Consider the following 21077-nt stretch of genomic DNA (forward strand, 5'->3'; position numbering starts at 1 on the left):
GCGTAACAATACGCGGGCAGACGACACTTCTGACGATCTCGCAGACGATCAGCACACGGCACCAACAGTCAAACAAGACCGCCTAATGTAGATTCTCATCGTCTCAAACAAGCCCTACATAATCACCACAAACATCGACGTCGTTGAAGGGCTTGTCAACGGAGCGGTGGAAAGCTTGACGTGTCGAGTCTTTATATGATGTGTGGGCGAATGCTTCACGGTTTTACCGATAAGCATTTTAGCTTCGCCCCTCTCATCATCATTCACTTCGTGGAGATGGCGGGATTTTTTCTCATAATGGACCAAGAAAAACCACGTTTTCACCACACCACGCGCAACAAAGTCTGCAAAGCTGCGCCAAATATCGCACAAAATCTCGCTTTCTTCTCGCTTTCGTCACAAGTGTGAACGCGCCTTAAGAAAGGTACCCAAATATACATTTTTGTGCATATACGAGGCGGTACGTTTTTCGCGTTGCGCATTCGGTGAGGTACTCCCAAAATAATGCTTACACATTGAAATTTTTTTAGCGTTTAGGCAGAGAATTGTGAAACGGGTAAAGTGATGACTTACCACGTGGAAATAGATGTCAGAACATCCATGGGTATCGCAAATGACGTGCACTGATTAGCCTTGTTCGCGAGATAGGTCCCTCTAGTAGCTCAGTTGAGCAGATGACACCGCAGTCACGTGATATCTCGCTTGTTCGCGAAATAAGCTCGAGTTGGGTGTTTCAGCCTTGCAGTTTGAATGTAATTATTGTAACTTTGATATTGCATAAGTTCTCTTGATATTTATTTCTGTTTTACATAAAGATATAAACGTCACTTGCATCACGTGAATTCCGGATTGTAAGCGATTTTAGACCGGAAGTAGAGACCAAAATTTTATGCCTCACATGCTCCCATCAGAAATTCTATGCCCATCATAGCCTCCTGTATAACGCCTTTTATACAGGAGGCTATGCTCACATGATGATACGCGGGTCGCCGCGTATCTTCCCCAGCGGCGTCGCCGAAGGCACCGTACGAGATTTTAGATGCAAAGCATCTCTTAGTCGACCCTCCGTCGTCCGGCGTCCGCACCTCTCCTCCTCGTCCCCCTCTCCACGCCAGCTGTGATAACGCCGCTCTCCTCCTCGCCGCTCGGCTCGTCTCGTGCCGGCTCAGGAAGACACCGGCAACACTGTCGCTCCAGGAGCCCTAACCAGCCGCGATAACGCCGCTCTCCTCCTCGCCGATCGGCTCGTCTCGTGCCTCCGAAGACAAGGCTGCACAGAGGAGAGCTGGCGACGCCGAACGTAAACGGCAGCGTCGAGCAGTGGATTCCTCCCTTCGAGAACGAGAAGCCGCAAAACGTTCCTCACTACTCGATAAATAAAGAATACATTTAATACGCTACTACACGTGTCTTTACTCTAACAACCAATTAACACGCTACTACTCCACGGCTTTGCATCCCCTCAGGGTTCCCACGTGGAAAGATGGTGTAATTTTTTCCCCAAGCGTTGCGCTCCCAGCCTCTTATCGCGGAACTATTACTGCCGCTGTGGCTTTTCAAAGCGAGGCGAGACGAACATCGCGTGCTAAGGAAGCACCTTCACGAGCTGCAAGCAGAATTTGACTTCTGGCGTTGGGTCACTCGAATCACAACCCGCGGCCTTGCTCGAACGGGCGGCATTCACAAGCACGTAGCGGCCTACGGCTACGTGGTGTTTGCCAGGTTTGCTGTTACGATTGCACTTGGCATTCTGCTGGGAGTTACCCTGCCACCTTTCCTTTACATCGTAGCGGTGTAACGAGGGTCCTACCAGCTGATCAGAGATGGTGCGAAAAACTAAGTTTGGTTTCGCTCGCGTGCGCACTGGCATACGTTCGCCTTATCGGTGCCCCGGCGTTTTGGCACGTTGCATGTGCCACATTGTCGTGATGACGTTTGTTTTTTACACAAAAGTGTTTTATTGCCGGATACACAAATATTTCGGTGACGTCATATCCGTCACGGAAGTCACGCCAGTACGACGAAGCAAGCGGTCTGTAAAGGGTGCACCCCTGCACACAGGGTCTTCTTGCGGGGAAGCAACCTTTCGTACTAAATACTAGTACGTTATACCAGAGTCCTTCAATGCTTTGAATGACTCTGGTTATACTTAGGGTTGTTCGTTTTCGGCTTTCATATTTTAACACGAAAGTGTTTTATGCCGCGATACCCCAAGATTTCGCTGACGTCATATCCGTCACGGAAATGACGCCAGTACACCATTGCCGAAGCGACCCACTAGCAGGACGTTGCTCGCCATGCACTGTGCCCACCGACAAGAAAGCCGCCGACCGCAAATCATTCTCAGCTGCAGATTTCGTTGCACATTTCACTTTCGTGTTTTACTGATTCCTATGACAGAGGAATCAATCACAGTTTTTTGTCTCTTTCAGTGCATTGGAAAACAAGGTGCAGAACCACCGATTTGGGGGGCGGGCGCTGGAAAAACAGATCATTCTCAGCCTCACTCGCAGGTAGTACGCGGGCTTGATGTCCGAGGACCGCTCAATCCGTGCGATAGGTAGGTATGTGACAAACAAATGCGATATTACGCCTGGGAAGGTCCGTGACGAGTTCTGGACTGACTGCAGCCTTGAAAATAAACGGTTGATTACCTAGATCAGGACCTGAACGGCAAAGTTTCTGAAAAGGTAAAATGATCAGTTCCAAGAGAGTGCGGTGTGTTCCGTGAAATAAAATAAAACACAAGGCGCGGATGTTGTACTCTAGCTGTCACCTCCACTTTTGCACGCCGGCGTGAACTTCGGTGGATCCGAAAGCTCAATAAATAAAAAAGTTTCTTCTGTCTCTGCCGTCCAGGGGTTTATCCAGAATTCGATTTGGGGGGAAGGGGGGGGGGGGGGGTGTCGAAGTCCTCCTAAGGGAGTGTTGGGGGGGTGCGTATAGATCCCTGGGCAGTGTGTCTGGTGGTTGTGGAATCTTTTTTGGGGGGGAGGGGTGTTGTATAAATCCCTGCTGCCAACCACCGCGCCGCACTTTGCGACTGCCAGCAGGCGCCACCCATCACGCACGTGTGCTTCTTGACATCACGGTGTTTACACACAGGGAGGTCGATTGCCAATACTCATAATGCAATACCAGATGATGGCGGGTGCATGCATGCATAAACGTTTTGACAACCCTCCTCAATTTACCTGTCTCATTAGTGTGGAGCTATCAACCCTTCTTGAGGAGAGGTATTATTATTCACTCATCCCCTCAGGTGATGCATATCGCTGTCCATCATGAAGACAGAAGTCGCAAATTCATTCCTCGAAAAGGAACCTGGTCGAGTGTATCACTCTTCAGTACTGTCTACTCACCTTGCATGCTCTCTTTCACGGCTCCCCATTGTGTAGCTCACATGGAATTAACGACTGCATAAACAGAATCATGTTCTGTGCCTAATTCATTCGAGCTTGAATACGAAACCAGCTAAATTTTGATTTAGGTCACCAGGTGGTTAGTTGTCTGTGGTGAGTAGATGATAAGAACATGCACGCTTGAAAAAACAGGCAGATGTAACGCACCATTTCCTTTATTCTTGTGTCATTCTATACAAGCTCACCAGAGCCTTCGGACAACACAGTAGTGAATGCAATACCGTTCTTCTTCTTTTCTTCAGAAGATGCAACGTGGCGTCGTAGTTCACATTGCAATGCAGCTGGTGCATTTCAACATGTTTGTGTACAGACGTCTTTGTCAGGAACACACAGTAAAAAAAAAAGCAAGCCATGAACATAGCAACATACACTGCACCACTCGTCACCAATCAGTTCACAGAAACTTTGTTTCTTGGCTTTCCTGTTTTTCATAAATAAGCAGTGCTCAACCGGTACAAAACTATAAAAATATTGAACAAACTTTCCGACAGCCACAAGAAAAAGGAAACACAGTCAGGACTCGAAAAACTGCACGGCACACATTACTCAATTTCACGTTGAAAGCAGTGAGGGGGTGAAGCAAAGCAGTTATTTTTCTACGGGCATTACCAGCATATTATCCGACACCAAAAGCATTTCAAGTTCCTGGCTACAGCAGCCAACTCCCGTTGCCCAAAACTCCAGACCACATGCATGTACAGATCCCTCTGTGAAGTACCATGAACCTTCATTATCCTTTCAATTTTTGCTTTAAGGACTAGAGGAATATGATTTGGGAGATTTGGCATGGGTACATTTGGATTTTTTGCCTTTGGCTTGTCAGAAACGTTTAAGCATGCCAACAATTGGTCAACATCAAGTGGTACCATATTGTTTGTGTGACTTGCTTCCCACTCAATCCCAAGGTTTTGGGTGGTGCCAACACGGGTTTTGAACTGATCACAGTAACCCGGGCAGTTATAGAAAAAAAAAAAGGAAGAGAAACCTAGCTTGGTGGCATTGGCACTCAGTGGTTCAACGTCTAGAGCACCTAACCTGACCTCACTCTGCCAACTTTAGGAAACCAAACAGCCTCTTTGGTGTTGGCCCCCATAAATGTAGTATTTTCTCTCTCTATCTCGTCAATTTTGAATGAAAAAAGCCACGAAACTAACTGGCTTTCTGAATTGTGCACCACGCGCCATACATTAAGGGAAATTTGCGAGGTGCGATTTCTTGTACTCACACAATGCCACAAAAAGAAGCCCAGCCCTTTTCATATTGAGCCAACGAGAGCCGGCACAAGGTCAGATTACTTTCGAAACGGCTTAGTTTGTTACTAGTCTCAAAGTTAGGTTAACACAATCCAAACAAGTTACAGGTACTGCAAAGTTGTGGTGTCGTCTGTCCCACCTGAAAAATTTTTAAGCATATTTTCAAGTTTTGTCCTCGCTTTGCATTCCCACACCTCATTCCTACACCTCCCAGCTTCAGACGTCACAGCTGCAAAGGCAGGGAACACGAACACTTTTTTTGCCGTTTTTTTTTCAGAGGGTGATGTGCTTGGTATAGGCAACGATTGGTGTAAAAAGCGGGAAAGGCTCGAGGAACCTAAAAGTGGGCAGTGGTAGTTCTGTGCTTTTCCCAAACTTGCTGCATGGTGCGAAACAAAAATGGCAATGTACATGCCTGCGGTACTTGGAGACATGAAAATGCCACAACAGTGACACGACAAAGGTACTTTCATGCGCAAGCCAAGCTGGCAAAACCAAGGCAAGCTGTGCTCCTAGGAAGCGTGGCAGCATTTCAGAAAGGCATCCTGTTTCTCTCCGTGACTCATTCGTCCAAGTTTGCGAAGGTCTCCTGGTGAAACGGCTCGAAAAACTTCACAACAACCAACAAGCGATAAAAACGTGACGTCTCTGAACAAGGGAAACACAGTACACGCTATCGGAAGGAATGACAAAAACTCGTGAATGCTGCTCTCTCAAGCTGTAGAAGCCACAGATCCAAAACTGTACCTTGCCTGCAGCTACTTCAAAGCTGCTTTGTAAAAGCTCTCCATCCTCAGAATAAACGGAGAGTGACCACACTCTTTGAAGCTCCTGACTATACAGCCAAAGGAGAGCCTGTGCTTAAGTTGAAGGATGCAAGAAACATTTTAGTGAGAGAGAGTTGCAAACACAGCCCTTGTGCATCCCTCCTCTAGCGAGCACATTGAATATAGGACATTTGAGAAGAGTAGTAAGTAGGATAACAGAGCCTGCCTCCGTTGCGTTTCAAGTTTGAAAACTCTGCAGCTCCATCAATAATACCTGTCTGCTGCATCTCTTGGAAGAGCTGCACAGCAATTTAAGAAGCTCATGTTCGTTACAAGGCATGAGGGTATTGAAACAGATTACAGCTTTGAGTACAAAGCAGCACTGTAAAAGTGCTTCAATAAAAAGGGCATAGTGCCAAGGGCAAGTTGAAAGTTGAAAGTTGGAGACGCAGTTTGTTCCCCCAATGGCAAGAAGCTCTTCTTTTTGATACCTAATGTGTCAAGCTATCCCCATGGAAGCCCTCGGGGTACCACTTATGATGTGAATTATGTTTGTTGACACTGTACGACTTCAATGCAACAGACTAATGTGGGAGTTCACTGTAGTTTCAATGTGTTACAAGAAATCAAAAATGAAAGCTAGTGTTACTACAGTAAAAACTCGTTACAAGAGACACTCAAGGGACCCAAGAAATGTGTCTCTTGTAACCAAGGTCTCTTGTATGCTGCGAACATGGCGAACATAGGAAAGCCAACCAAACCGCTTTCACTCAAATGTCTCTTATAACCAAATGTCTCTTGTAACGGGGTTTTACTGTGTACCTAATTTGTTTCCTTCAGTGCATATAGCTAATTTGCCAAGCAAACAAAACCAAGCAGTATTTGTAAACTTTGGCAGTTGAAATATGACAAGCATGCTCTTCAAGAAACTACCACAAACTGAGAAGGATTGTTTTCGGAAGCCTAATCTGTTCTACAGCCTAAGCTTCTCTTTCCCTTTTTCTTAATCATGTTCCCATGTCCTCCAAATTAACATGGAGAAGTTTCTTAGGCACATTCAGGAAATCTCTTATGCACTTTACAACAAATTAAATGTGGAAGCATTTTTTTTTTTCACTATGGGATTTCAAGTAGTAAGTGTAGAGAGCATCCATTAATAATTGCACTCGAAGGAAAAAAAGAATGCCGTTAGTCTATAGGGCCTAAACAAACAATGAGGCTTCGAGACAAAGCAGGCAGCATCTTACACCTTCAAGCCATTCTATTTTCTTCCCACAACAAGTATCTTCCTTCAACATACTGTTACTCCAAGTGAAACCGCGATTACCCACATATCTTTCTATAATACTTCCCTGCATTCCACACACACCAGCTTCCATATGCCGCATACAATAAGCCAGCAGCTCAGAAGTGTTTTAAGACGACAGGTTACAGTTGGACATTCTGATATGCAGGTCAGTCAAGGTAGTATCGGGATATCCTATGTCACGATGGCAGTCACAGCAATAGAGAGTGCGAGAAAATTCCTGTCAGACTAGCTTGCATTGGAAAGTTTTCTACTAAGACGGCAAGACAAATACACCAGCACAGGCACATAGACGTACGGGCACTACGCTAGAAGGTACTAGGCATACACGCACACTTGCTCGTACAAGCTTCGTACACATTTGCATATGAGGACAAGCAGTGAAGTGGGTGGTTGCATTCCGTTTTGCTAGGTGTGCCAGATCAAAGCAGCGGCTTCGTCCGAAGTGCACTTTAAGACAAAAATGACACAACTCCGCTATTTTACTTCTAAGCTAAAGTAGAAAAATGTAAAAAAACAGAGGCACATGGCACACACACGAAATGCTCATCTTAATCTTCTTCCTACTTTTTGGCAACTCGGCTCTCACCGAGATACGACGAAACAAGTCGCAGAACAAAGATGCAAAAACAACGTGGGAAAATCCAGTGGAACCTGCTCACTGCGATGAAACATAAAAAGAAACAAAAAATCTCAACCGGCTTCTTAATCAACAGAAATCCAAGCACCTAGTAATGTGTCGTAAACACGTCTTTGTGTTTCACAGCAAGGAAGAAGGAGTGGATCGTTATGCGGTCAGACAGCAGGGGTAGCAGTTGTAAACGTAGCGTGACAAACGTCGACTGGCCCATCTTGTGGCACCTTGCACAATTATCCACACCTTCACACTGTACAACACTACACCACCAATACCCTCTTTTTGTGCTAACAACCCCACCTCGACAGACAGCTCTTAACCCGAGTTTTTCTCGAGGCTTCCAACACTCACGTCGTACCCCACCTCGCAAGAATGCGCATCCATCCATGGGGAACCCTTTTCATATATCTTTTATACATAACAGGTGCACGTATTGCAAAAACTTGGTGTGCCTATTAGAAGAATGCTTTCCTTACGTCGGCCGCAAAAGCTGTGTCGTATAGATGCATAAGCTGGCCAGATGCTGTTAAAATGGTCAGCCAGTTCTCACATTTCAACAAATGAAAAGCATCTCAGTTCCTTTCTTGGAATACTCTCTAGGCATCCACAAAATATCGATCTGAAATGATGACAGCAGGCAAAGAATTAACCTAGCTAACAGAGAGGTGTGTGGTTTGTCACCAACTATTGGCTCAAAAAGATGAAAGTTCTCTTCTTTACTCAAGCGCAGAGAAAAGTTTCCCGTCAGATATTTGGTTACATAACTTTCCTTCGAGTTATTTAAGGCAAGCTTTAAAGGAGTACTGACATGAAATTTCAAAGCTGAGATAACTATGCCAAATGCTTCCTTTTTATCCGGAGATATCTCCCAGCAAGTTTCAACAGCAACCGTTCGGCGTAACATATTTTAAACCCATTTTAATCTTCGCTCGCACGAGGAAGCCCAGAGCGGGCCAACATCACATCATCTGCTACTTGCCCCCCCAAACTTTTGACGTCGGGGTTCCCGTAACAAAGCCAACGCGCTGGCTGTGGTTGGCGCGCGCCGCTCCGGTGTATGTACACGTCATGGTTTTGGGACTGATGTCATGCTGCCTGGGCGCATGGGGACGGTGAAGACAACGGCCGGTCTGGGCACGCGTCCAGAGCGGCAGCGGTGAGGCAAGAATGGTGATATCACGTGATACCTCCTGTCATGGCAGCCGCTCGGCGTTCGTTTTGTCGAAACCGAAAGTGACACGAATAAACGATGCCGCAAATGAATGTTTATGCTGCGCTCGACCGTCTAATGTGTCATTCTATGATTAGTGGGCTGGTAGGCACGCATAGCAGCGAAAAAAAAAAAAAAAAAAGTAACACGAAAATTTCGTGTCAGTACTCCTTAAGAAGCATTTGAGGCTTCGGTATCTTAAGAATTTAACTTGTGGATTAGCTCTCCTGCTATAAGTATTCCTCTAAACCAAAAAAAAAAAAGTCCTAGTAACAGCAGCGTTTGAGTTGCAGCTCTCAAATCAGATGACTCAATTACGTACATTTTGCCCCACAAGCAAAAGCTAGCAGATAAAAAGTCACAGCAATACTTGGCCTTTACAAAGTCGTATGCACGGCATGGAAATAAGTTGTGTATAACTAAGTGCAAGTGTATGCGGGCAGTTGTTCTGTAAGTTAACTTAAAATGCCGAACTACCCTCTTCAACACAAGACAAAAACTAAATGAAGTACTCCACTAGGCTCTTTTCAGTCACTTGTCCTGCCACCACAAGACCGCCCAGTACCGCCAAGGCCAGCTTTAGACGGTTACTTGGTACGGGCCACATCCGACAAAACTTCCAAGCCAAGCAGTCCAACAAGGTCAACGGGCCCAGTATCTTACGTTTCGCTTCCAGAAAAACCAAGGGTTAGGCCATCGTAAGTAGCAATGACCCCTTTCTGGCATCCAAGGCTGTACCACGACGTTTAACCACTGCAGCTGCTATTGTAAGCAACCCCGCTTTTAACAAGCGATCTTGCAAGTTGCATTCGCACCAGCAGTGTCACCTTTGGCACACAGCAAGTCCATTTGCAGTCACTTGCCCGTGCAATCACCAGGCTCACACGAGACAGGCAGTTCAAGGGCCGCTGCATCACATTTTGCACCTCAATGCTGTTTGCGAAGATAAGTCACAACCTTGCTTCACACACTGCACATATGCCATTTTTTCTCCGGGACGATCACCAAACCTCCGTTCGGTGAGAGAATGACCACCATTGTTGGCTAATTATTAGACTGCACTCATGTCGTGTGAGTACAGCCCTTGCAAGAAGTCTTCTTCCTCTACGGACCTGAGTATATCTTGCTGGCCACTGGGCTGCAGCAGTTAACACACTTTCCTTGACAGCTGTGTCGCGTCGCTGCGTTTCGGTGGAGGGGGCGGCGGAACCCTGTTGCGTTTGAGCGACGAGTCGTCGCTGCTGCCGTCTGCCGTGCCCGGAGGAGGCAGGCAGCAGGGGTCCCGGAAGCCCAGGATCTCGTGCGGCGTGGCCGTGGGCTCGGACGAGAGCTGCTGCGCAACCTTCCACTTCTTCTCCATGACGCGCTGCAGGTCCCGCAGGAACACGTCTGGCGGGCAGGCGATTTGGCCCGGCCCGGCCGGTGTCGAGAACGACCGCCGCGCAGGCGACGAAAGTCGTGTGCTTTCGCTGCGCTTGGGTGGCGGTGGCTTCTGTCGCATGACTGGCTGCAACGGTGGCGGAGGGGGAGGAGGAGGTGGAGGGGGCGGTGGAGGCGGAGGGGGTGGTGCAACCATCACCGTCTGCTCTGGGACGCATCTCCCAACGGCCTCGTATCCGTTGAGGACTGCGTACTGCTCCGCAGAAGGCGCAAACTGCCGGCTCATTCCAGCGTAGATACCCTGTGCGTTTATAGAGGCGGCTAGTTGGCCGCAACTGCTGTCGGGGACGTCCGTATCACGTCTGCGGCGCAGTGTTTCGTAGCCATTTGCGATGAGCAGTGGGTCAGCGTAAATGACAGAGGAGCCGTCCGGGGGACGCCGCAGCGGTGAAAGGCAGGCGTTGGGAGGCGAACGCGGCGATCGTGGCTTTGGAGGAACCGCAGGGGGACTGTTTGTTGGCGTGTTTGTCGGTGTTGTGTGCGTGCTGCCGGGAGGTGGGCTGTTGGTCGGGGTGGCGAGTTCGGAAGGCGGGGGTGGCAGGGAGTTGAGGCTCGACGTGCTAGGCCAGCTGAGAACGTCGCCGAGCTGCAAGGGGGGAGGAGGAGGCGGGAATGAATCGAGGCTTAGAGTGCTGCCCGTAAAGTCTTCTGGGGAGGGGGGCGAGGCTGGAGGAGTAGCCACGACGTCTGTGGTGGCCATTTGCCGATGCTGCACGGCGGGAGATTTTGAGGGCGATTTCTGCGGTGAACTCGTCACAGGTGACTTGGGTGAACTGTCTGTAATCTGAGGTGGGCTCGATGATGTCTGTGGCAGCTTTGCCGGCCACGCTGAGTATAACGACGGCAGGCTCTCCTTCTCCGGGCTGTGCAGCGGAGACTGGGCTGGGCTCATGTTGCGCGGCGTTTCCTCGGCTGAAAGAGGCGGGGACGTTCGCCTGGCGTTGCTGGAACGCGGCAGGCTTCCCTGCCTATTTCGAGACAGTGTGCCGGTGCCCAGTGCGGAAGCAGAGATTTTTTCGTCGGTCTGCGACCGGCGCAGGCTCATTCGGCCACCCGACATCCTTCCGAGGCTGCCGCTCTTCCTGCCCACGGTGTCATAAATGCCGGCACTGTCAGGGAGTTCCGCTGATGACTGCTTGGCCAGTGTGCGGGTGGTGTTTGTGAGAGGGATCTTTGGTGTCATCGACGGCTTCCTCTTGATGGTTCCAACAGGGACATCAGCGTCGAAGAAGGCAATCTGTTGGTCTGTCGGGGTCGCAGTGTCGGAACGCTCTGATGTCCCTCCCCCACTCCCACTGCCACTCGACAACATGGACTCCTTCCGGCAGAGCCCAGAGTGCTTCCTCTTGGGAGAAGGAGAGTTGCCAAAGTCACTGGCTGTGATGGTCAGACCAGAGTCTGAGTCGGCACTGCCTCTGCGCTGCGAAGAAGTGCGGGACTCGTCTGGTTGATCCGAAGACGGACTTGCGAGTTCCGGAGACCCACTGTCGGGACTCACGGCTGCCAGTGTCTTCGCCATGGAGCATATCGAAAAGCTTCGGGCGTGTGCCAGGGTTTCCAGGTCTTCTTCCACAATGTCACGCATCAGGTTGTCGTAGTTGTCTTTGATGAGCCGGCCGTACTGCAGTAAGAAAAATGTGTTACGTGGTTAACTCGGAGGCAGACGACATAGCGTTAGAGTATCAAGTTATCAAGCTATATTTCTGCTGAATTGGAGCAACTTCTTCAGCTTCTTCTCTCCTACCACATTTCGTTTTGCAGTTGAATTGTGCAAGATTTACCTGTAATTTTTTTAGATCAACCCTGCAAATGTCTGTCAAGTGACTTAACCCGGTAATTACTACTGTTAGAACAAAGAAACATCTTTGACAAAGCTCCATGATGAAATAATCTGTCGCCCAGCACGTTATTTTACGTCTGGCACAAGACATATGGATGGAGCAAAGGAGAGAGAGGGGAACTGTGAAAACGGCAGTCCGGCGACAGGGCCCTCACAGGAGATTACAGTCGAACCCCGCAATAACGAAACCGCCGGGGAAAGCAAGAAAATTCGCTTTTGCGGGAATTTCGTTGCCGCGAGAATGAAACATAAACGACCGGAAAATTGTCCAAAAACCAAAAATATATTTCCTAAAGTCGGTTATATTACTTCGCGAGCCTTACCTTGCAGCCAACGTCACAGTTCAGCTATCACTGTACAAGTGGTTCATTGCTAGTCGTCGTGCGCGCCCAAGAACGAGATCGTGTCAAACGCATCCAAAACATTCCGTGGGTTCACCTCTGCACGTTTTCCGCCCTGGCCCTCGGCACCGAGTACGTCCGATCATGCAAGAGGAGCCCAGCTTCTTCTGTTTACGAACTTTGCCAGACAGAGTGGCACCTCGTTGCACCAATACTGTTTACAAAACTTAGTGAGCACCGCTTTCTAGACGTCCAGAAACGTCACAGCTATCACTGTTTTGTTTTGCGCACGTGCGCCATTGAAAACTGGTGGGATCCTTGCTTTTCAAAATGGTTGGGCTAGTTGCAGGCGTTTCCAAACTCGTCGGCGCTATCCTCCCTTGGGCCACTGACTTGGGCGATGATGGCTGCCTTATCTCGTAGCGATAAAAACCTCCACTTTTGGGCTGGCGAAGGCATCTTACTGAGAGCAAACATGTTAATCACCACACACAAACAACAAACGCACGCGCTCTGTTCAGCGGTAGTGGGCTAGCGTAGCCCAAGCCAAAGCCGCGACTTGAGTCACCATGTGTCGCCCCCTGGTGGTGCCGCTGTGAGGCTGCCTCCATGGCCGCAGGCTGCGCGGTCTTTTGCAAACAAATATGGCGGCGGCCATGCAAACGTGCTGTGGCTGAAGTTTACGCACTTTGAGTCCAAAAAAAATGCACTTGAGCACTTTTTGGATACAGTTACCCTCCACTGGGGAGGTAAAATGCCCACCAAACTTGCACCGAATTTCGTTAACGCGGGATCAGTTTCCAAAAACATTTCGTTGCCGCGAGATATAAAATACATGCGCGCCTATGGACGTTCGCCGGGGATGCGAACATATTTCGTTGCAGCGGGAATTTCGTACCAGCGGGATTTCGTTATCGCGGGTTTTGACTGTATATCAGCCTACGATAAGAAGGCATTTTAGCTCAACCTTATTAAAAAAAGCTGCAGAGTTGACACATACAAAAGGAACTGGAGACCAAGATTGTGCAGTAGCCTTTGTAGATGCGGTATCTCACCTTGGCAATCCTGCACCCTGTGACCCATCGCAGCAACGTTGGCTTGTCTTCAGCGCAGAGATATTTGATGTACTTGGATGACTTGGTCTGGATTTGTGGGTGCTGCCAAGAAGGATAGACAAATGTGATGCACGTTAACCAAAGGCACACCATGAGTAGCACGTACTGCACTTGAGAAATAAACATGTAAAATTCACGCTCTGTGGTTGAGTTTCTGCTATGGAGGAAGAGGTGTGCATGGCGTACAGGCAAGGGGTTGAGCCAGCGACTAGGTGACGCTGTTAAATGATGGATAAGAACACCTAAGACAGCTAAACCCAGTTCCTAAATACAATTTAACACCCAAGACAGGCTGTTGTCTTGGGTGTTAGCAGAACTAATCTAGATTAGTTATGCTATTACTTTCTGAACAACATTTGGATATATAATGACCTATTGCACGCTCCATGCTTAGTGCGCTTCGCTAAGTCATGTGGCAAACCAGACTGCACTGGCGTGAGAAGATATTCTCTTCCGACTGACCTCATCCTCTTTAAAAAACGCACTGCACCTCAAAATACAGAGGCTGAAACTGATGATAGCGAATTTCAGGAAAAAAGGCTGAGAGAAGGTAGGCTCTCAATAATGACAATGCAGAGGGCATCTGACATGCTTGCAAGTAGCACTGAAAGCCAGAACGAAAAGCACACTTTATTTTTTTGCCGTCACTACCATACTTACTCGATTCTAATGTGCCCCCGATTCTAACGTGCACCCGATTTTCCAGGCAAAAAACCGAAAACTTGCACCTCCGATTGTAACGCGCACGGAACTTTGTGAGCAAGAAAAACGAATGCGAGAGAAACAGGCGATTTATTTTCCGAAGTAATCTCACTCATCTCACTCCTTGTCGCTCTCCGCTGACCACAACATCTCGTCCTCGGTGCCGTCAAGCGTGTTCGCAATGCCACACTTCTGAACGAACGTTCAACCATGGTTGATGGGATCGTGGCCCATGCCTCACATGCCCATCCCGCGAGCTTCTCCAGAGGCGGACGCTTCAGCCGACCACTCGTTTTAAATGCGTGGGAGCTGCTCATAAGCCATGGAAGCAGCGCACCTTTGTTGCCGCTGCTGCTGTTGCTGTTATCAAGCGCGCAAGTGGAACAATTTGACGATTTGTGTGAACGCCGATAAAAAAGCCTAGGTGCCTAGGCTTCCTGCTTCCGAAAAATCGTTGCTAAAAGCTTTGGCGCCATCTTGAGCTGGCGATAGCGATGGGTGGGATGAAATTTCAGCTGTTTTGGCAGTTTCGGTTTTGTATCCGATTCTAACGTGCAAGCGATTTTTCGGCCTATTTGACCGGAAAAAAAGTGTGCGTTAGAATCGGGTAAGTACAGTACTTTATTTACTCGCTTACACTCCAGAAATTTTTTCTTTTTATTTTGTGGCCTTACATGGCCTTACACTTCTCGGCCCTGACCGAAAACGAAATATCTAAGCAGGCTCAAGACTCTAGCATTTTATTTCCAATGACAATAAATTACAAACTGCTTTTCTGCCTCTTAAGAAAGAGGAAAAAAAAAAAAAAAAACAGCTTTTTTTGTTTAAAAAGACAAAAGGCAATGCATTGATTATTTTCATACCACATAACAATTTTTGACAGATATATGCATGTATTATTCTGTCATTTCCTATTCTTTTATGCAAATTACAACATTGTGTCACCATAAGCGGCTATAGTCCTGACACCCTGACTTATCCTGACACAAGTCACTGGCCGCTGTGTTTAAGCGAAGACTGAACATGTTTCTTTTTGCATACTTTTTAGCATCGAATAAAAGAGAATAATATAAATATTACATTATCGTAACATGTCCACACATATAGCTATAAATGTAAAAACATGAAGTGCAAGTTTGATGCTATGATAAAACGAAAGAAAAATTTTCCCTTTAAGAGAGCTTACCTTGATGGCAAAGCCGAAATCCGTTGGTGCCTTGTACTTCTTTTTCCACCCGAAGCCAGTGTAAATGTTGTTCATTTCAAAAGTGGTGAGACAGACCAGGTCCTTAGGCAACTGCAGAGATATTAAATGGTAGTGAGAACAGTATATCCCAAGAAGGTGGAACCCAGAAAGGGTCAGTGAAAATGTTTTTAGTTTCTGTGAAAGTTCATTCATGTACTTGGCCAAGCTGATTAAATAGCACAGGAAAGAATGATCTGCTATTATCAATAATAACAGCAAACTGGCTGCGCCCGAAAACACTACACAAATCCCAAACCATTTAATAACGTAACAGCTGATGAAGCAGCTGGATAGGAAATTCAGTCTCATAATGAAAAAAAGAACAGCCTGTTAGTTTTAATGTGAATGCATTAATCAACTCAGTACACCGAAAATCTGGCGTTGCGGCCAAGTGATGGCACACAAAATGGCTGAAAACTCAAACATACAAAATGAAAATGGTCAGGCTGATGCCAAATTTATCCAGGAAGCTCCTGTAAACAAAATTCAGTCACTGATTTGCATTTCCAACGCGTCCTTGCTTTTTTTCTTTGTTATTGACTGACTCTCACTTCACGAAACAGTAATAAAGTAGCAGCGCATATGCACATAGACACAGAAGGTGGCCTGCCCGCAGCTCACATCAAAACTCCTTCATAGCTAACAAGCAAGGGTACAGTTCTTGGCAGCCATTCTGGTACACAATGCACAGATTCAGAATAATGAGCTTCACGGCAGTACCAATAGCAGCCCAGTGTGGTCATGGTAACGAGATATAGAGAAATGATTATGAGGAGTATCCGGTTATTATGCCCCAACTTTCCACCAGACAAATTGTTTTTAAATGGTTTTCACATGTGGAAATTCGTGACCTTAGCACAGATCCCAGTCTTTAGCCAACGAAAGGAAGACGCAGTGAATGTGTTGTGGCCTTCAGCTTGGAAATGGGTGTTAGAGGTATGGGCCGAGGCCTACAGGAGAAATATGAACATTGCATACAGAAGTAGCCATCAGGAGAGGGAGAAGCGAACACACGGGTCTGTGCCAAGTCGCAGTAATGAACAGAAGAAAAAAAGGGAGCAAAGAGAAAAAAAATAATGACGAAAGTTGATTGAAGATTTATTGCTGAATTGTTAAGAATGTGTGAGCATCTGGTCCCTCTTTCTTGCCAACTGAAGGTTCAGCCTAATAGACATGCCTCGATTTGGCTTCAGAAGTCCACAATGCGGCATTTCTTGCACACGTCTCTCGTACACCATACCAACCGTGTTTAGCGCTCCCCCCGCATCAACGTTCGCTTGCTTCAGAATTGACACTGGATGCCTGTAGCTCCACCGCCCTCCAGTACCGGCATTTTGTTGCCGTCATTCCTGATCCTTCCCCTTTTGCCGCTCGCCCTAGCTACACAATGAAGTCTATGTGTTCAAGTGGTGGCAGGAGCTACTGTTGAGGCAGAGGCAGCTGGTGAGTTGGACTTCGTCGTGTTCTCTCCCTGGCAATGGCGCTACCATAGCAGAAGCAGCATTCTCCACATTTTCTCTCCACTCTATCGTTCTGTGCTCCTCTGTTGCTTGCTTGTTAAAGGGGCCCTAAACGAGGTTCCAAAAGTTGTGATTTTACGTGCGCAATCACTGGAGTACTATTCATTGAACGTCCTGCTGCAAAAATGGTTTAAATGTGTTGAGTATTAGCCGAGCTATCGTTCATTAAAAAAGGTCAGCAATAAGGCCAGGTGCTTTCACTTTCACATTGTGCCTCCAAATCACTGTGGAAGCTGTGACATCACAGATCAGGTGCAAGACCACCGAGAGAAACAGGACAAAGTCCTTGAGGGTTCGAGATGTGCGCAGCCATTGGCTCCACTAAGCAATACGTCACGCTCTTCTTCTTCTTCTTCTTTTTTTTTTTTTTAGCAGCATGCGCATGCTCTACCTACTACTGCCGAGCGGGGTCGGACAGCGGTTGGCCCACTCGAACTTCCGTGCAGCCATGCTCCTCATGTTGGTCTGCTTGCGTCAGCACATCAGTTTTAGAATAGGTGAAACAAGCATTTGAAGGCCAAATAGGGGGGTCCCAAACACAACATGCTCGCTCACGACAGTAATTGAGGATTTTCATCGACGACTAGCGGCCCGCTAGCATTTCTGCGTACGGTGCTGTCGTGGTGAACAGGTCCCTCCGAGGCCAGGGGTCACACAAAAAAGGCTTACCATTGCGCAGTTGCTCAGTCCCCCCTTTACGAATCTGCGCTGACGACGATCACCAGTGCAATCTTTCAAAAAACTACTGCCCTCTTTGATGCATTCATAAACTGATTTTCAGCAATAGACTCGCTCTGGCGGGCAGTGACAAGTTTTAGCTGCTGATGTGTATGCCATATCGTGCATACACCACACAGTGAGCTCCTTGTCGACCGTGCAGGCAGATGCTTGCTGCAGCTGCACGTCTAGCAGTGTTTCTGCCTGCAGAAATGCTGTGTTTTTCAGCATTATTCATGCCTTGGTAATGATGCACTATATCTACAAACTCAGCTAAGCTCGTGTGATGGATGGCGACGATCAACATTTGTCCATACTAAGATACGCCGAGCCATTGGTGCCAGAACGCCGCTTGCCGGAACCACCAAAACGTGCACCTGCGTTTACTCCATAGCTGGGAACGCCAATTGGCCACAGCTTTTAAAGGGGCCCACCAATAGCGGCGCTGTACTATTTCATGCTTCGTGCATCACAGAGGGTGCTTCAGAGCCAAACATTCATGTCAGAGTGCGGCGAAATAGCAATGAGGATTGATGGGTAAATAAGGAAAGAAAGGAAGATCTTCCTGTATGTCTGCGCGGCCGCCGCTTTACGCAGGAGTGTAATATTTGGTACAAGTTGTCGTGAAGGGGTACTCTAGCGATTACGCGATTGAAATGACGACCTTCGGAAGCTTACTTAGGGCTCCTTTAATTAAACAGCAACGTGGATCGACTTGAAAATTTTGCAGACGTGCCCCATCTATTGCCCTTGCAATAAATAATGGGAACCCATTCATCAATGGGACCCCTAATGCTTTCGCAATCCCTGCATCATAAGGAGTGTTTAGGCGTCCTCGTATTTCTTTTGGTTACTCTAAAGCAAGCTAAACAATGTCCTTCTTAAAGGGACACTAAAGGCTTTCTTGTTTTAACTGAAAGGTCACATGTTTTATAGCTATCTTGGCTTTTGTTAAAAAAAGACGGCCAACAATGCCCTGTTTGCTGAGAAATAATTAATTACACCTGGCATATTTCTCTTTGCCGTTCCCCTTTCATTTTTTCGTGATATTCCAGTGTGCTGTACAGTTACTATCATGTACACAGTCTCAATCTTCAGGGAGTACCAGTTAGGCATTACATGAAAACGAGATTGTGGGCTGCGGCCTGAACCGCCATGTCAGCTCAAAAATGTCTATTTCAGTTCAAAGCAAGAAGCTTAATAGGTGGTATTCATTGAAAAGTTTAGTTGTCAATTTCTTCGCTTGGCAACACTGGAAACTGCCACGAACATGGCGTGGGCTTGCACGCCAAGGGGGAGGAAAAAAAAAAAAGTGCGCGCACACACACACACACGCACACACACACCCCCCCTGGCATGTGTCGTCTGCTCTGTTTAAACCCGATTCTCAACGGTGGTGTCAACAGAGATGTTATTAATCGCACTCACATTGGACTCGAGGGATTACTTTGCGATCGGTGGGGTTGTCTATGGAATGTCCAACCCATATCATGCGCTTAGCACGGACAAGTACCGCCATTCCGCGGAGCCTGACGTAGCCAGTTACGGCGCACTCACACGGTTGCCTGCATGCGTGCCTCGCCACTGAATACAAGCTATTAGACATAATCAGGGTATGCTGCACAACAGTGCTTATTCCGCTGAGGCGCAAATGGCGATGGTGTAACAGTGTCTGAGGCTGAGGCATGCAAGTGCCGATGTCAAGGCGCGCTTCTCACCTTGGACTTCCCCTTGGGGCAGTAGTAGAGGCCGGAGGCCCGGAGGAGGCAGAAGTGCTTCTTCCACGCTTTCTTGCCATCGCTCTTCAGGTACAGCAGGCCTTCCACCTCGGGCACGCCCACGCTGGGGTTGCCGAAGAACTCCTGCAAAAGTGCGGGGCACGCGTTATGCAGAGAACGCCTTCGTGTTCTCACATTCTAGCACACTTCTGCTTATTGCTTTTTTCGTTTTGTTTTTGCTCTTTGCAGGTGGGTGACTTTAATATCTACCTTACTATTTCTTGACTCTGAGAGGTGTCTGAAAATGTACGAATGACAGGAGTAGCAGGCATTTGTTGAATATCTGCGCTTTGATTGGTTGAACAACTTTTACTGAACTTCAAATAAAGAATGGTGCGCGCAGGCACCAGATGGGGTGGTTCCCTATTTGCAGGACCCATATGTGTCTAGTAAGTAATTCTTCTCCTATGAATTTATTATCTTATTTGTTTACCTTCTGTACTTTTCACTATTTTGTGCGTGACTTCACTATTACAGTGCCCGCACAGAAAATTAAAAAAAAAAAGCTTCAAATAACTCTCACCCTTGAAATGTGAGGGATAGCAAGCAGTTTTAAAAGTATATGATATAATGAGCACATGGATGTGCAAATGCTTGAGTAAGAACACAAAAAAAAAAACGTTGAACTGAAATGAGGGTGACCATGGTCAGCATTTGGCTCCCCTACAAGACTGAAAATTGATGCCATTCTTACCATGGTCATTGAGCATCAACAAACCACTAACAATAAATGTACAGGCTCTACACATTGACTTTACGAGACTTACTCAAAAACTGACAAAGGTGTTTGCATTTGCAGAATAATATTTTGCATTACAACTCAGAATACCCTTCTAAAACTTAAATCCCTAAAGGTCTATGTATTTGGCTCCAGTTTTGTGCTTCACATACTGTTTATAACCCCATGGTTAGTGCATAGAGAAAAAAAATGTGACTGAAACTCACAGACAATGGACTTCCGTTTTTATGAACAGTGAAGGGAAACCGTACTTTTCATTATATCCACTGGCTACAGCCCATGTAGTCATAATATATGGCACTGATCCCAATAACTTCTAATGCTATTCACATGTGCTTAATTAAGGAGGCTTACGTACGTCGATTAAGGATAACTTGGCGTCGTCATCAAGCTCTGCCCCACGTTCAGATGAGCTTCCACCCAGGAAGTAGTTCTGCAAGTACAAGAAGAAGAACAACAATTGTGCCGTCAGTAACCAAAAGGCGTCAAAAGTTAATGGACATCAAGCTAGGAAAGTCTGGCTTGAAATTCCAAACCCGAAAGGTAGCCGCACTTAGTGGTGCTAAAGTGAACTAGAACACAGAGTGGTTGAAACAAGCTGCCAAAAATGAAGCAAAAACAGGGTAGCAAAAGTAGAATCTCCTGAAGTTTTGCGACCGTCTCGCCACCATGCGGTGCTTAGTGGCAACTTGAGCTTCTATGCAGATACTTTATAAATAAAGAAATAAACAAACCAATAATTCAGAAATATATAAATATATAAACAAAACAAGAATTCTTTCAACAAAAAAAAGAAGAATTTTATCCTTATCACTGTGAATCTGAAGGGGAATTCTCTGAACTCTTGCGATGGCGATGGCACAGTGCCGTAACTGGCAAAATCTCTCACGTCGTCTGCTACCTGAACTTCTGCGGCGCGGAGCCCATGCATGGAAGATAATGGACCCCATTGGCTGAAGACAGCGCATACATGTTAATAAACCGGGCGTGATGCGAGTAGTCCTCTGGGCTAAAATGTGCACAAGTAACGCAGAAGTTTGGCAA

The 21077-nt window shown here is 47.1% G+C and overlaps 1 protein-coding gene across 4 annotated transcripts in view; it reads right to left on the reverse strand.

Moving 5' to 3' along the window:
• Positions 1–3559: 3559 nt before the first annotated feature.
• Positions 3560–21077, reverse strand: part of LOC144170708 (uncharacterized) — a 188649-nt gene continuing 171131 nt past the window's right edge. For all 4 annotated transcript variants that reach the window (XM_077700670.1, XM_077700668.1, XM_077700669.1 and 1 more), the window contains 5 exons: positions 20392–20466; positions 19235–19378; positions 15220–15330; positions 13272–13373; positions 3560–11656 (listed from right to left, as the gene is read on the reverse strand). In XM_077700670.1, the coding sequence (XP_077556796.1) occupies positions 9743–11656; positions 13272–13373; positions 15220–15330; positions 19235–19378; positions 20392–20466 (2346 nt within the window). In that variant the 3' untranslated portion in view covers positions 3560–9742. The remainder of the gene's footprint in view (positions 11657–13271; positions 13374–15219; positions 15331–19234; positions 19379–20391; positions 20467–21077) is intronic.

The sequence above is a fragment of the Haemaphysalis longicornis genome, unplaced genomic scaffold, assembly GCF_048455015.1.
Source record: "Haemaphysalis longicornis isolate Haplotype H1 unplaced genomic scaffold, Haemaphysalis longicornis Haplotype H1 scaffold_2, whole genome shotgun sequence".
Lineage (NCBI taxonomy): Eukaryota > Metazoa > Arthropoda > Arachnida > Ixodida > Ixodidae > Haemaphysalis > Haemaphysalis longicornis.